This window comes from Epinephelus lanceolatus, chromosome 9 (genome assembly GCF_041903045.1).
Source record: "Epinephelus lanceolatus isolate andai-2023 chromosome 9, ASM4190304v1, whole genome shotgun sequence".
Classification (NCBI taxonomy): domain Eukaryota; kingdom Metazoa; phylum Chordata; class Actinopteri; order Perciformes; family Serranidae; genus Epinephelus; species Epinephelus lanceolatus.
The window spans coordinates 19059174-19075400 of NC_135742.1; the positions used below are offsets into that span (position 1 = coordinate 19059174).

The window sequence follows — 16227 nt, forward strand, 5'->3', positions numbered from 1 at the left end:
GTGATGAGCTTTGAAGAGCTAGTGGCATTTTCTGTTGGCCTTTGAATCACAGACCTAAAATTCAGATATGTCTGGCTTTCATTTCTTTTTTCTCTTTAACCATGTCTGCAATCACTTCATTCATCTCATTCTCTACCCTTCCCAAAGTCCTTATATCCTACCTTCAATGTTCTTGGAAGGTTTGTAGGCATCGTTCTTTACAATCATCTTGATGAGGTTCATGCATTGAACAATGAAGCGCTCAAAGGTCACTCCCTCCCCTGCAGCTGTGAACAGATAGCTGACTGCAAACTCCAGGGAACGCTGGATTAGAGGTATGAATGCACATGGATGGTACTCCAGGAAATCTAACAACTACACAGAAGGAAGGAAAGAAAAGTACAGAAGGGGACAAAACACAGGGGAAAGGAATGTAAGAGTAAGAAAAAATTGTTAGATGCTATAACTGGTCTGCAACGTCCTCGATGCAGACATACAATGTATTCATTAATGACGAAAAAGACATTTGTCATTTCTTATTTTATATTAATATGCAGGTCAACTCACAACTTTAGTGTATAGTATGATCGTCTTCTCCAGCTTTTCTCTGCATGTGCTGTCTGGACCGACTTGCCGACCTGAAACACAAAGCAACCACACAGTATTGTAACTGAAACAGCAAAAGTATACTTAACACAGAGCATTCACAGAGCATTTTAACGTGAATTCAAGTAACCTTTCCAGAGGAGAGAGCTTGGTGGTATTTTTGGGGGATCCATCCACCAACAACCTACACACTGAACTGAAATATCAAGACCAAACTCGCCACTCACGAGAGCAGAGACCAGTTTTGACTAGTCCTTTTCGGAGAGACCCCTAGTCTCTATATACAGACTGTAGGCAAACCCCGGAGATCTTGCCTCCAGAAGAAGAGCGGAAGAGCCCTGGTTTCCGGTTGTAGGCTGTTTGTAGTCCGCGTGATATTGACCAATCACGTTTGAGCCGGCTGCAGTTGTTGCCAGGTTAAACGGTCCGTGCGGTGAACTAACGAGGCAGAACATAAGTGGCATCACTGCAAACTCTGAATCCATCGCAATGGTTCAGCATATTTACTTATATATAAATGGAAGTCGGAAATGGAAATTCGCCTTCTCCGCCTAAATCAAACCGGAACGGCAAAAAATTGGGGGTCTGCCCCCAGAGGCTGTATCACCGTCTGCCGGAAGTCAGATGCCGAATACAGCCGATGGGTCCAGGGAATGAGAGACCCCCAACTGCTAGCCTGTCTAAGGGTGTGCTAACACATTAAGGTAACCCTTCTCCCTTCTATTTTTTTTTTTTTTAAGATATTTTTATTTTTTGCCTTTAATTGATAGAACAGTGAAGTGTGAAAGGGGGAGAGAGAGAGGGAGAGACATGCAGCAAAGGGCCACAGGCTGGAGTCGAACCCGGGCCGCTGCGGCAACAGCCTTGTACATGGGGTGCCTGCTCTACCACTAAGCCACCGACGCCCCCCTTCTATTTTCTCTAATCTTTCTCACCCTTTAAGATAATTAGCACTTAACCTCTAAACCTGACTTGTCCTAAACAATATCCATGATGCCAGCGGAAGTAATCAAAGTAATCTCTTGAACTTAAAAGTGAATCCTGACTCTTTCTATGACAAGGCCTTGTCTGAGGGACCCACTAACTGCTAGCCTGCCCGTGAGCATCCTAACGCATTAAGCTAACCTACCTCCCCTCTATTTCCTCCAATATTGGAAATCAGTCCATCCGTTTAATTTTTTTCTCTCACCCTTTAAGATAATTAGCACTTAACCTCTGGACCTGACTTGTCCGTAGCAATATCCATGATGTCAGTGGAAGTAATCAGAGTTATCTCTTGGACTTGGAAGTGGATCCTGACTAGAACGCTCGTTCTATTTTAATTAAAGAAATTGTATGTCATTTTGGGAAATCTGTTTACTCATAGCACTGGTGTGTCAAATATCTGAGGATTTGTGTATTAATAGATTTTAACACTGACATACTGGCAGAACAACAGCACTATGTGCTGAAATTCTGTGCTTTTCCTTTAGCGTACGCCTTCAAAAAAAGGTGCACTGCATGAAACCCACATAGGAAACTACGGTGTCATTTGTTGATAAGGAGATTTTATGAGTCACAATCAATTCAGAGGAAACCGTTTCAGTAAGCTCTGGAACATTAGATGAGAAATTATCTGAGCAGGAGTAAGATTACAAGAAGGACATTAAGAGAAAGAAAGAGATGCTCTGGAAATGTGCAGAGATTAATGTATCCTGATTTACAATATGAAACTTTTCCTTGTTCTTTAAGGTCAAATGTCCACTTCACCTTGCTGCCTTGTGAGAGTCCCATGGGCCCATTACGTTGGTGAATATAATAAGGTACGGTAATAAAAGAACTCAAAAATGACCATGAATTACTCAGTCCCACTGATGTAAATTCTGACTCTATAAAACCACTCATGATGCTAGAGCCAATAAAGATGTCCCATGTAGTTTACTTCCTTGTCAACCTCATTGATGAAATCTGCAGCGACCATAACGGTCTCTGGCATTTCTCCAATCATCTGTGAACAGCCAGGGTCATAGTTTCCTCTCCCCTCATACACACGTTCATTGTATTAGCAACTACTAATTCAAAATGACATTACATTGATTAAAAAGGTTAAGTGGCTCCAAGATTTGCTTGTCTCGCTTCTTCCAGATTTACAATCAGGATTATGGAAATGAAAACACCACTGCATTTATCGACTTTGCGTCCATGCCATTGTTTCCTTGTTTGCAGGTGTACGACAGCCAGCAAATGTAAGCAGATGTTGTGTAAAGTCATCAAAGTCCCTGAGGTCATACATCTGAACCGAGGAAACGGGCTAATAAAATCTATAGAAAGAAACAGGAACACTGAATAGCCATTAGTCTCAGTGCTCTCTTTATTTTCTGTCTTCTTTTTCTTTATCTGAAAGATATTTAATGTTGAAAAAAAGTTTTCAACAGTGTGGTGACTGACAGAAATGGATAGGTGACCTCAGTTGGAGGACAAACATCTAACAGGGAGAGCCAGACATCTGAACGGACCACAAAGACTGCCCCAAAAACACCAGTTTATATAGCTGACCTTATCAGTCTGTGCAGAGCTGATATTTCTCCCCGGCCCGGCTGTGAGCTGCCTTGCCGTTTCCCCTATCTGCCAGGCCCAAATACCAACAGGACCCTGACCCTGTCTCCACTGCCATCAGCAGAGTAAATATTAGAAGTGATAGCTATGGCTGATATCTCAAATGATATTTTTGCGAACATCTGCTGCTATGGCAGCTCGTTGAGTTGTGTCTGAGATTTATCTCTCACTTGCTGGGTGTTGTCATGACAAACTTTCATGGAAAAGAAGAAATGGCTGTTGATAGTGAAATTAGGCGGTGGAAGTCAGCTAAATCAGCTAGCTGTCACTGAGCTGGGTAGCTACCACACAAAACATGTCACTCAATATGTGTTTGCGTCCCGTGAAGTTTACCAAAGGACAAAGAACCTTTATAAGAACTAAAGTATTTTTACTACAGCAGTGGTTGTCAAACTTTTCCACACCGGGCACAGCCTCAGAAAGTATTAGACTCTACAGGTACCACAATTATGGCTGACGCTGAAATACAGCAGCATAGGCCTACCATTTTCAGCTACAGACAGTTCACACAAAAGGGCAGGTTCATGAGAAGTTTATTCATTAAGGTAACTCAAGTCGTTACTGTTTTGCACCATTTGCTGCTAGCAGATGCTGTGAAGACTCCACTGCCGCCTCTCAAGTAGCCATAAGCAATTGCGCTCAGTTCACTGTCATCTAGGGCTGCCCCAAATGCTTAGAAGCTTCAATCGTTGCCATGGTTATCAACGTCCAACGATGTTCTGTTTCTCTTTTTCAGCAGTAGACTGGTCACATAAACTTAAAAGAGATGAGAAGTGTCAAACACAGATTAGGCCAGTGTCCTTAGCGCAGTCATTGACCCCCGCTTCAAGCAATTCAATTGGCTGTCTGACAAGGAAAAGGAACAGGTGCCAGGAATTGCAGATGGTTATCTGCAGCTGGCAACTGTAGCAAAGCTCTTGCTTTGCATCTTGGGATGCAGCCTGACCTGCAGCATTCTAAGTCATTATTATCTTACAGAAACATTGCGTGCAATAGTCCACCTTCTCTTTCCTCTCTATCACTCTCAAACACACACATGCAGCAGTGCTAAGTCCTACAAAAGCCGGGTCAGGTTCGGGTGGTTGATTGGTGTATATGAATACAAGTGATTATTATCAATAGGGAATGGGCACAGTGACGTCACCATGGACGTCGCCGCCATGTTCATGGCTACGGTCGGCAGTAAACAAACGCAGTAGTTGAGTCGCATCGAGTGGAGAAAGCGAGGGAAAAGATGTTAAGATGCCAGAAAGGAAGGGGAATTTACCGGGATACATTGAACCACGAAGCCAGGGACTGGTATATGGAGAAAATGAACGCTATAAATGGTTTGGACCTAGCCATGTTTGTTCGTTTTCAACACCTAACATCTTGAAAACGAACCCCGTTTTTTGTTTGGGGGTTCCCGGTCTAGACCGATTCACGTCTCCATAAACGTTCAAATCAAACATGTAATGTACTCACCTCATAGGCACAGATGTTAGGAAGGTGTACGGGGGGTTGCCATGTGTTTGTATATCCGTTATTCTTCAATAAACATGCATTTTTATCTCGGATGTCTGAAATTTTCTTCACCCCTTCTTCGTCCTGCAATGAATGAGTGGACCGGCTTTCTACTGCGCCACAGCGGTTGGGAGATGTATTGCACATTGGTAGTAAGAGGCTTACATCCGAGATAAAAATGCATGTTTATTGAACAATAACGGATATACAAACACACGGCAACCCCCCGTACACCTTCCTAACATCTGTGCCTATGAGGTGAGTACATTACATGTTTGATTTGAACGTTTATGGAGACGTGAATCGGTCTAGACCGGGAACCCCCAAACGAAAAACGGGGTTTGTTTTCAAGACGTTTTGGTCCAAGGCTAGGTCCAAACCATTTATAGCGTTCATTTTCTCCATATACTGGTCCCTGGCTTCGTGGTTCAATGTATCCCGGTAAATTCCCCTTTCTTTCTGGCATCTTAACATCTTTTCCCTCGCTTCCTCCACTCGTTGCGACTCAACTACTGCGTTTGTTTACTGCTGCCCGTAGCCATCAACATGGCGGCGACGTCCATGGTGACGTCACTGTGCCCATTCCCTATTCTACTGCTTTCACAGTTTAGCTCATAACTAATCATAGACATATGTGCGCTTTACAAACATGACTATGTAGCAGGCTGATATCGGAACAAAGGCAAAATTTATCTTAATTTGCATTTCAGTGATCTCAAAGTTTAAGTATTTTCATTCTGAATTCTTTTGAGTATTTTGATTGTATTATATGTTTTTTTAAATTAATTTATTTAATTTTTTGATACACATTTATTTTGGAGATTCCTCTGCATATGCTAAAGAGAGCTCGCGTACCACCAGGGGTACACATACAGTAGTTTGAGAACCGGTGAACTAGGGACAAAATTTTGTTGCGGTTACAGAGTTCCAGATGCCAAAAAAGTCTGTGCTCATGGTGCATTACCTTCTAATGGTTCAGAAACTAAAGGCCTTTACACATCGGGGGCGGTGCTATAGTACAAATAATTCACACATTAATATGTTTTTTTAACTCTAGTTTTTGTCATGAGTACTTTCAATTCAGTTCAATTCAATTTTATTAACAAAGCCCAATATCACAAATAACAATTTGCTTCAGGGGGCTTTACAGCATGCAACATCCCTCTGTCCTTGGACCCTCACAGCGGATAAAACTCACACAGGATGTGAATATTATGCAACAAAAAACTTTTCTTTTTTTTTTTCCGGAACAAGGTTGATTTTTCTGTCTTTAGCACTGCAAAGGCATGAATCACTCATTTTGTGCATAACTGACGTCGTAAAATGGAGGTCACAAGGTTTCAATAATGGAAAACCTATTGACTGTTTGCGTTTCTCAGTACCCTGTAAATATTCACTTGCAAATATTTAGCATTTTCATGTTGCTGATTTGTCACGGCCCCCAGTGTGTCAAGTCCTTAAAGGGGAACTAAGAGTTAATAGTGCTGAACTTCACTAATTGTCCATATACAAACATAGAAGCTACCTAGACTTGTGTAATGCTTCATTTATGCTTTAAGGAGAACGCCGGGTGACTCAAGTACCAATTTTAGGACAAGGGGAGAACATTTCTTGTGATGTTTACTGACATTGCAAACAAAGTTAAAGAACTAGTTTAAAGAAAGAGTGAGATAACGACAGAGAGTGAGTGTGTGTGCGTGCATGCAAATGAAGAGAGCAGAAGTTAATAAGACAGGAAGTGGCAACCCAGACACCTAGCGTGTGAAAGAGTGGGAGCATTGAAGAAAATTCAATTGACTAAATTGATCTCAGTTACGCACTAAAGCAGAAGTAGCTGTACAAAAAATACAGTTTAGACTAAATATCAGTCCTTCAGGACCAGAGTATAAACTAACAGAAACATTAAAAAAATAACAAAAAACTTGAGTTCATGCTAATATGGAGCATTTCCTGTTAAAGGACAATGTTGGGCTTTAGCACAACACAGTAAACAGTCATTTTCACATGTAAACCAATGGAGCATTAGTGTGATAGACGAACATGTTTCATCTGCTAGGAGGGACAGAGGGGTAAGATTACTAAATCACTTTTGGACAGTTTTATTACTGAGATTTTATGGTTACATCTACTAGTGCAAAATGAGGTCACGATCAAAGACTTTCCAGGAAGACACATTTCATGGTGTCTTCAACCTGCTATCTCAAGATTTAACAAAGGTCCTCATTCCTCGAGTCAGACTCACACATTTAAATAATAGTACAGAGGGTATAAGTTGTACTTAGAGATCCCCTGTTTCCTAATGGTTTAGAAGTGAAACTCCTGATTAAAATCTAAGCCCCTTAAGATGACTCGACCTGAACTTTTAATTTGACACCTACATTATAATATGCCATCATGAGACCTAGACTTTTAAATAGGTGCATGCATTAGATCAAGCACCATTAACAGAGTTTGTTTACTGAAGGGAGAAGCCTTGGATCAGAGATTCAGAACAGAGAAAGAGACAAGTACTCACAGCATTCCAAGAACTGTTTTAGCCTCTCAAACACTGCATTCAGGAAACCCTGAAAAGAAAGAGATGAAGAGAGGGTGAGATAAAGTTTAATCTCTTTGACATTTCTGCAGTTGAATCACGAGTGATTGCTTCATCAGTATTACTCAGAAGCAGATACATTAACAAGGGAATAACTTTAGTATGTGTGTATGTGTGCTTGGGCACACTCTGTACTCTGGAGTATAAATAAAAGTGCCAGCTTCACTGTATGAAAGAGAATCAATTTTCTGTAGCCTGGTGCAGCTTAGCATGGGAAATTAGATGATAGATGGAGATGCAATCGGTTTAGCTCTGCGTTAATGTTCAGCCATGAGGTCAACAGCAGTGCCATTAATCACACATCCAGCGAGCACAGCCCAGCCTGTAAGTAGAGCTCCGAACAGAGTTTAGCGAAGGAAGAGCGCAAAGGAGCAGGTGGGAGATGACGGGAAACATCGTATACAGCAGGCATTGGTTAAGGTAATAGTAGGAAAAGAGGAAGAGGTGAGGTAAGTAAAATAAAAGGTGGAGAAAAATATCTACTGTATCTATACTTATATACAGCATGCAGGAAATTAGAAATGACTGACTCGAAAGGGAGTGAAAAATGGAAGTTTTCAGTTAAATAAGTCATGATGAAAAAGGTTTGACAACTAAACAGGAAGAGATGTGAGGCTCATGGCTCTGCCAGGGATGAGTACACAAGCAAGGTAAATGAATGTCAGCAAAATGGATTGAGATGGTGAGAAAAAGATGGGAAATTGACACAGACAGAGTGTGGCTGGCATCAAATGGGCATGTCAGCAGTGATGGGACAAGTAGTTTGTAAGGGGAGATGAAAGTATCAACAGAATGACCAAGTTCAATCTAAAAAAGGAGCTAAAGGAAGAACAGTTTGTAGCAAGTCATGATGAAAAATTTGATCAACTTTAAGTGCACGGATAGGCCTGATGACTCATGATAACTACTTCTGTTGGACAATGTTTTATCCCAGAAATAGTTGCGATCAAGGTTGGAAATTTACACCAGCCACCAAACAGATGCTGGTACATTTGCGTCTCTCACCAGCCCAAAATAACAATGATAATCTATTTGCGGCTGGCAGATTCTGGATTCCACTGACAGTGGCAGTTGGACAAAAAACATTTCATTTCTGACCCTGAGATAAACTATCTATGTTTATATTTTCAAGAACATTTCCACGCGACTGATATAATGACATAAAAGCAAAACAAGTACACCCTTTCAATGAGCAATGAACTTTTATTTCTTAAGAATATTCAGAAATTACTCAGGAGATTTAATACAACAGCTGGCCAACAAAAACAAAACCAACGAAGCTCCGGGAACACCGCAGTCACCTTCATAATCCGGCCAGTGTGCCACAATCTGCTCGCAGGGTTGGACAGCCGAGGAGTGGGGCGGTTAACGGTGGATTTGTGATGTGTAGGATGAAGTTGTTGGCTTATTAAACTACAAACAACAGACTTTTTGGATCACTTCCAGGAGCTGGCAAGTTAACGACAATCAGAGCTGTGCCTGGTTACTCCAAAAGTGCAGCTGTAGGCAACTGGTATGATATGTTTCGTTCTATTTTTCTTTGGGCCTGAGCAAGTAGGTGGGGGTTGGATAAAAGTACGAGTCGCTGTCTTGTAATGCTCAGGAAAACCCTGCTGTTTTTTCTGGCATCGTGTTGTCTTAAATGACAGTGAGATTCTTATGATAACAAATACGCGCGTAAACACAACTGGCAAAAAGATGAAGGTCATGTATATCGTACGATAGGTCTAATGTAATTATCGTGACAGGGCAATGCCCAGACTTACTCTAGGTATAGAATGTTGAGGTGGATTGATTATTACCAAAGCTTAACTGAATGTGCCTCTCTAAATCTTTGCGAGTGGCAGGAAGATGCTTGTTAACTCATCTTACAAATCCACATACTGAGAAGCAAAAGCATACATCTGTTAAAAATGTTTTTGTTTCAGATCAACTGAGGTGTCTCTTCAAGCCTCCTGTAGTGCTTGTTTGACAATGAAGCAAAGGAAATAGTCATTCAGCTGAAAAATATGCTTTAAAATTCCTCACGGTGGCAGTCTGTGTGAAAACTGACAGCGCTCTTCATTCTTAGTGTCAGTTTTTCAAACTCACTGCTGTTCCTTCAGTGGTGCTGCCACTCTGGTGATTAGAAAATAAACCCAATCTATCCAAAATACTCAAATCAAGAGTGAAGTGTGGACACTTGTTATGTAAGAGTGTATAACTTGTTAGTAGCCTGTATTTGTGCACTAAAGAACATTATGGAAAGATGAACAAAACAATCTACCCATTCATTTGTATTTGGTCTTTAAGGCTAACTGCAGTGTTTTTCAACCTGGTCCTTTTTTCCCCCACAGTTGTGACCTTCTAGGAACCACAATTTTTAAATTGGCCCGGTATTGAGAAAGTAGGCTTCAGCCAGCAGCGCCAATACAGGCAGCAATGTAACCACTTGCAATGACAGCCCTAAAATTGCCACTGCCAAACCCACTAGAATCCATTTAAATAAACATTATTGTTAGCATGTACAGAGCCTACATGTTCTTACATGTAGCTGGGTGAATCAAGGGGTTTATTTCAATCTAATCAGAGCTGATGACTGTTTGGACAGTGGATAGAAAAACCAAGGTGGTCTTTGTGAGTTTGTCTGTGGACGCTGAATGAAGTCCCTTTTACAATGACGAAATTACTGTTTTAAATTGACGGAGCAAATACGCCACAAGAGGTTCCACTGCAGCTTGTTTTGATGCTGCCGGCTGCAGCAGCCTCGCTCAATATTGGACCAATTTCAAAAATCGTTGTTTCCATTAGTCACTCAGGCACAAAAGGATCCTCAGATGCCACTAACCCATCTCGCCCACACTGTTGGTGGGGTGGAGCATGAACCATAGGACCCAAAAGATTGTGAACTATGCCTGGGCAGGGTGAAGCCAGAGGAAACTCTGGTGGAGGCCAGTTAGCGGTCCTGACGTGCAAATCTGTTGTCCAACCTGGGTATAGGGGCGACAGACAGACTGAACCATCTAGTAGCTAGGTCCCTCCGAAGTTTCCCTCAGGACAGCTGGCGCTCAGAGTCTCGCAGTTTTATCTGGTAAAGCAAATGATTAGAGGTCTCTGAACTGAACTGAAACAATCTCAACCTATTCTCAAACTTTGGAGCTAGGCGTGGACTGTGAGCCGCCTAGTGGGCCAGTTTTGGTAAGCAGAACTGGTGCTGTGGTATGAAATGATAGGAAAATAGGGTCCAGGTTGAAACATACCAACGTAACCCCTTAACACAAGTTGCATTCTAAGTATGCTTCTATCAAACAACTGGCACCAACATAGGTAAATTACAGCTTTAGTTATAACTTTAATAACTCAAAAATGAAACTATTTTATTTTGCATTTCATGATTTTAGTTTACATAAAAGTTTTTTCTCCACAGATGGTAAAAGCTTATGAAATTATACTGTTTGTCATTTCACCCTAGAATACATATTCAATGGAAAATATATGTGCTTCATTAAATAACCATTTTTCAGCATGGTTCCCACAATCCATCAGTGCTCAGGAGCCAGAAATTGAGTTGAACATGGTTAACAAAAGCACATGCCTATTCACAGCAAGATTGCTATTGCACATTATGCATAATTAGCAGATATGGCACCGGCTTATTATCAAGATTCACTGTTACATTTCAGGCCTGCTGTGCTGCAGGCGTCTGAGCTACACATCACGACTTAGTTAAACATAGTTACTCTTTCAGATGGGTTTAATCAGTTCTCTGCAGGTTGCTTAATTACTTCTTTGGTAGGCAACCTGCAGACTCTTTTCCCTTAAGTGAACTCCCTTTCAGACGTATAACCTTGAAACAGATTTTAAAATTAAATAATGTAATACGATTTAATAGTTTCCCCAGCATCACACACATCATGAAAGGAAGAGAAAAATGAGAGCTGATTGGCCATCAACACCTTGATGACCAAATCAATAAGTCAGGCACATCTTTTAAACATCACAGGAAATATTTGAAAAACGGCTGAAGGAAAGCATCTGTCCAAAACCATGTAAACTGAAAAGAAATCTCAGGATGTAGTTAATAACAGTCAAAAGGATCTGGATGAGGAGTCCCATTATCGGATTGAAAAAGCTCACCCTCTGACGGTGTAGTGAAATAACTGAATTTATCAATGAATCCTATTCAGGAAAAGGGTTCATCTGAGCGAAACCCGTAATTGCATCCAATTAATCTAAATTACATTATCCCTGTCTGACTCACCTCACCTGTTCCTATTAACAACAATTAACTTTCTTTCAGTTTAATTTGTTCTAGATCATGGAGGCTGATGCCAAACACATCCATGTTGAAGTCTGAACACTGTTTATGATTACATACCAATAAAATGTGTGATTATTCAATGGGAGGAGGCAAATGGATTCACTCCAAGCGTTGCCAATGGAGTGAAAAACACCTCTTGTTATAAACATCTTTCCCCCACAGCAAAAACCATGCTTATCCTGAGGCTATAGGACTTCACTTTGTGCAGAGATGAACTCAGACAACAGCAGCAACAGTGAGTGTCAGGAGGAAAATAAGAAAAACAACTGAAGTTCAGTAAACTGTGACATCAGTCTGAGATAGGTGAGCAACTGGACCCGTGGTGTTGCTTATTTGTTTCCATACAGCAGCCAAAGAGACGAGAGACAGCCACAAGATTACACCACCTGCTGATATAAGCAGTGAAATAAGTCTTTAAGATGCCTCGCAGACATCTTTCAAGGGGACCTATTATGCTTTTCCTTAATTTTCTGTCCCATGTATAATATTACACGGTCAGATGTTCATATTAAATGTGGCCAAAGTTTCAAATAGTGAGGTCAGCGTATGTAAAAGTAATCCATGTGAGCAAAAACCTCAGGCGTCAGACAGTTCTCAATACATTTTTTACTACTTTTAAGACCAACTTATGTCAGCTTGTGATGGATTTCTTTATGTAGTCATCTGCTTGCAAACTTCTTAAAATGACATTTAAATGTGTGTTGCATAGCGACCATAATTGGCTTATATACTAGCTGTGATGTCACAAAATCCTAAGCAAACACACAACTTAAATTCAGAGTTAAGGTGAGCACGGCTTACTTCTGCAGAGGAATTCTAAAACAGCCTTCAAGTGTCGAACGATGCACGGTGAAGGTTAAACAACCAAGTGAAGCATCAATAAGCCATGTACAACTTTGAGTGTATGGGACCATCATTTGATTTTAAAACAGTACGATGCGTGACCATGACTTGAATGTTGTTAAGGGATCTTGGTTCACAGTGATCATACTTCTGTTGACACACCATCAGCTAAATAATGAAATACATGAAAATTGGTATCAACAAGCCAAAGTAGGAAGTAGTGAGTCTGAGATAATAAGGGCATAAACATCTACACATGAAATATTAACTCCAAACCATTTCTTCTGCTCACTGAGCTGGAATAACCAGGGACAGCTCAGGGCAAATGACATTTTAATGTGACTATTTCCACCATTATACAACCTTCAGCCTGCAAGCTAAAAGTTGTCTCATTAGTTGAATAATGGAGCACAGTAAACAAAATTGCTTCTGTCATGAAATGTCCCTTCCATCTCCCAGATGACAACAAAGACACAAACAAATAAACCAATCAAAGAAAAAATATTGAAAAACTACAATGGAGAGACAAGGACAGAGAGACAGAGGGTGCAGCACAGCAGCAACTCACTGAGCAGGCTCCTAATATTAATGTCCGCATATATAGTGAATATCAAGGTTGCTTGAGCCCAAAAAAATATATATTTTGATGTCTCTTTGGAACTAACACTTCTTTTCATTTATCAATTATTATCTCAGAGAGGCATAAGCCTGAGGAGGATCATACGTTTGGTCTTTTGTGCGTCTTCCTGTCTGTCCTCGGCTAATCTCGTAATCTACTGGACCAATCAGCCTAACATTTTGTGAGCACTTTTATGACTATTTGCTTCAGGACCTCTCGTGGTTGTGATGGTTCACAAATCATTAAAAAAAAAAGTTTTATGACTGTTTGTGCCGTCATTAAGTGCTGACTCCTCACTTCTTTAAACCAGCTGGTAGGGGCTGAGAGTCAGAATCCTGTCCAGGCGTGAAGGACCCAGAAATGCAGACCCGACCTGTTACCTGCAAAAAGCTGTGTTTATGTATATATATATAAATTCATGGGCACGGGGCAGCGGGTCAGAACAAAAATATTGTATTTTCAGAATAAAACAAATGAAAAAGACATGCAGGATATGTGAAATATTTTGACATGCCAATCACTATCATCAAGCCGCAATTCTTTTCATTTTGAAAGTCAGTGACACAAGTTGAACCTTTGACCCCGTTGTCACATTCGTCACCGACGTGGAGGACTTCAGGGGTGAAACTTTAAAGCTTAGGGATGACGTGGCAGCCTACATCGAGTCAAGACCCCCAGGGAGGATCCTTTTGAGTTTTTATGGTGGTGGAAGGAGCATGCTAAATGTTTCCTAACCTGGCAGCGACTGCACAAAATGTTTTCACTATCCTGGCATCGAGCACAGCCAGCGAAAGAGACTTTACCTCCGCTGTATTTTTAACTCAAAAACGGAGAGCCCAGCTTCATGTGAGAGACTGTAGCCTGTGTGTGTTTAATCACAGGACATTGATGTTGCAGGACATTACATAACAGGTGTGAGCGGGTGCAGCTTTGACTTGGCCATAATGACTGGTAACGGGTCGGTTCTGGTACTGAGCTTTACGGGAAGGGGTGGGTATGGGTCTTCATAAAGGGACCCGTGCAGGTCTCTGCCACGAGTTTTCCAGAAATTGGCTTGACTGAAAGCAACAAGCCTTACTAAGTCTGTTGCAGGTCACATTTTTGCCTTCATCATGGCTCAAAAACTGGCATTCACAAGAAAGTTTGGTCTCATTTTGAACTGGAGCATCTGCTGATTAATTGCATACTCCAATATGTTATGATCCACTAAAGTTAGGTATTATACAAAATGAATAAATCAAGCGCAATTCATTGGTTTATTTCTTTTAATTTGATTAAAATAAGTAATAAAGAGTACTTTTTATAAAGTCCTTGAAACTTTCAGTATAATCATTTTTAGGGTATTGTTCTCTATAACTGCTATTCTTTCACCAAACCTCGACTGACAACACAGGAAGTAGCCAGAATCCACAGCTGGAGTTCATAGGGCTGGGACATTTTGTGCAAATGATTCCATTAACTCTAAGCCATGGGGGAACCAAAACCCTATTCAGATACACGCTAAAGAATTTTTTTTTTAAAACCAGAGAGATTTGGGCTAAATTGAATTAACAGTTTCATGGAGTTGGACTTTTTTTTCCCACCGAGAGTGGGAGAAGAGCTCATACAGAAGTCTCGACTCTTTGAACTGAGACCAGGCTTAAGGCACTTTCAATCTTCACGGCCATCCACATACTGCACACGGTGATTGGAGTCATTTCCAACTCAAAACACCAACAGCGAAGATATCAGCTTTTCAAAAACATGAGAGGTTCTTAGCAGCCACAGCCGAAATAACTTTAGACTCACCATCACTTCCATATTCTGTTGTGGCTCTTGAAATCCAAAGACTGTCAACTTGCGAAGCACTGAGAGGGGCAGAGAGAAAAAAAAGATCAGCATGCAGGAGTGCTGCAAGTTGAAAATCAACCTCCAGTGAATTGATGTTTCACAATGAATGTTGCCAGAGCTTCACAACTTGTCTGCTTTATCAAGTGTTTGTCAACAGCTGGAATCATTTGAGGAATGTAATATTATTTGCAGCCAGTAACTCAATGCGACAAAATCAAAAATACATTGGAGGAGAACTGTTCCTTTAAGGCCTTGATTTACTATTTTGTGTCACTGCACCTCGTTGCATGAGAATGCAATTGTGTCGTGTGTGTAACGGGCATGAGTGAGTTTGCATGTGTGCAAATGTTGCTACCTTTAAGAGAGAGCAGCGTCCTCTCCAGTGAGCTGAGCGCTGCAGCCTCATCTCTGGCATAGATCTGCTGGAGGAAGCAGTCGGTGTGGTGGCTCCACAGGGAGCACGCGAAGCTGTAGATGCCCGACGCCAGCTGCCAACAAACACATAAACAGCACAGTCAATCACACATTAAATTAGTCTGGATCAGTGATGACATTCAACAACAGGCATTTGAGGTCATTCTGGTGAACACGTGAAATAAACCAAAAATGTATCTGCACCCCAGAGTTACATGCTTGAAACTGCACCTTAACGTCACAGACCTACTAAAGCACTTCCACATCATACGCTCACACAGAACAAACAAAGAGGGACATCTGAGTCACAGGTCTAATTTAGCTCTAAATGAACTTCCTATTACAGTCACTGCCATAACATTATTTGGGCCCAAACCAATTACATTTTCGTCCATGAAGATATTCTCCTGTTAGAGGCAAAACGAGATCATCAAAAGGTAGACAAAAATACTCTTAGTCTCATCAGCTGTGTAGTGTATAGTCTGGCCCTGCAGCTCAGTCAATATAATAAATCTGCCATGGCACAGTAATGAGCTTTGGATTATGCTTTGGTCGGTGTTTTCATAAAAAGAACAAACAGAACAGAGAAGAGGTAAACAGTACATCTCAGGAACTACTCAAACATACAGTCTCAATATTCAAGCATTTCACAGGAAGGAAAACTACACTCAGATATTCTTACAATGTCAGATGTGATGTTTAAGGACCTTTCTGCTGCTTGATTATAGCATCCACCCACATGGAAATTAGTCTGTGAATAACACTACATCTCAAAGAAAGGAGGTGTACAACTTATTGGCAGTAAAACTGTGTGTTGTGGGTAATGCTGAAGAGTCCGGGGGAAACTCTGAGAGCCAGTGGTGATGTTGGTGACGTATGCCTACTGAAAGAGAAATCCCTACTTTGACAGCACAGCATCGGCTTTGATAGATTCTTTACAGGAAA

At 41.1% G+C, this 16227-nt stretch overlaps 1 protein-coding gene across 1 annotated transcript in view; it reads right to left on the minus strand.

Annotated features, from left to right (window-relative positions):
* Positions 1 to 16227, minus strand: part of ipo11 (importin 11) — a 199963-nt gene that overhangs the window by 153667 nt on the left and 30069 nt on the right. The window contains exons 6-10 of the mRNA XM_033619880.2: positions 15224 to 15356; positions 14827 to 14885; positions 7199 to 7247; positions 547 to 617; positions 162 to 354 (exon numbers count right to left, since the gene is read on the minus strand). Coding sequence (XP_033475771.1) covers positions 162 to 354; positions 547 to 617; positions 7199 to 7247; positions 14827 to 14885; positions 15224 to 15356 — 505 coding nt within the window. The remainder of the gene's footprint in view (positions 1 to 161; positions 355 to 546; positions 618 to 7198; positions 7248 to 14826; positions 14886 to 15223; positions 15357 to 16227) is intronic.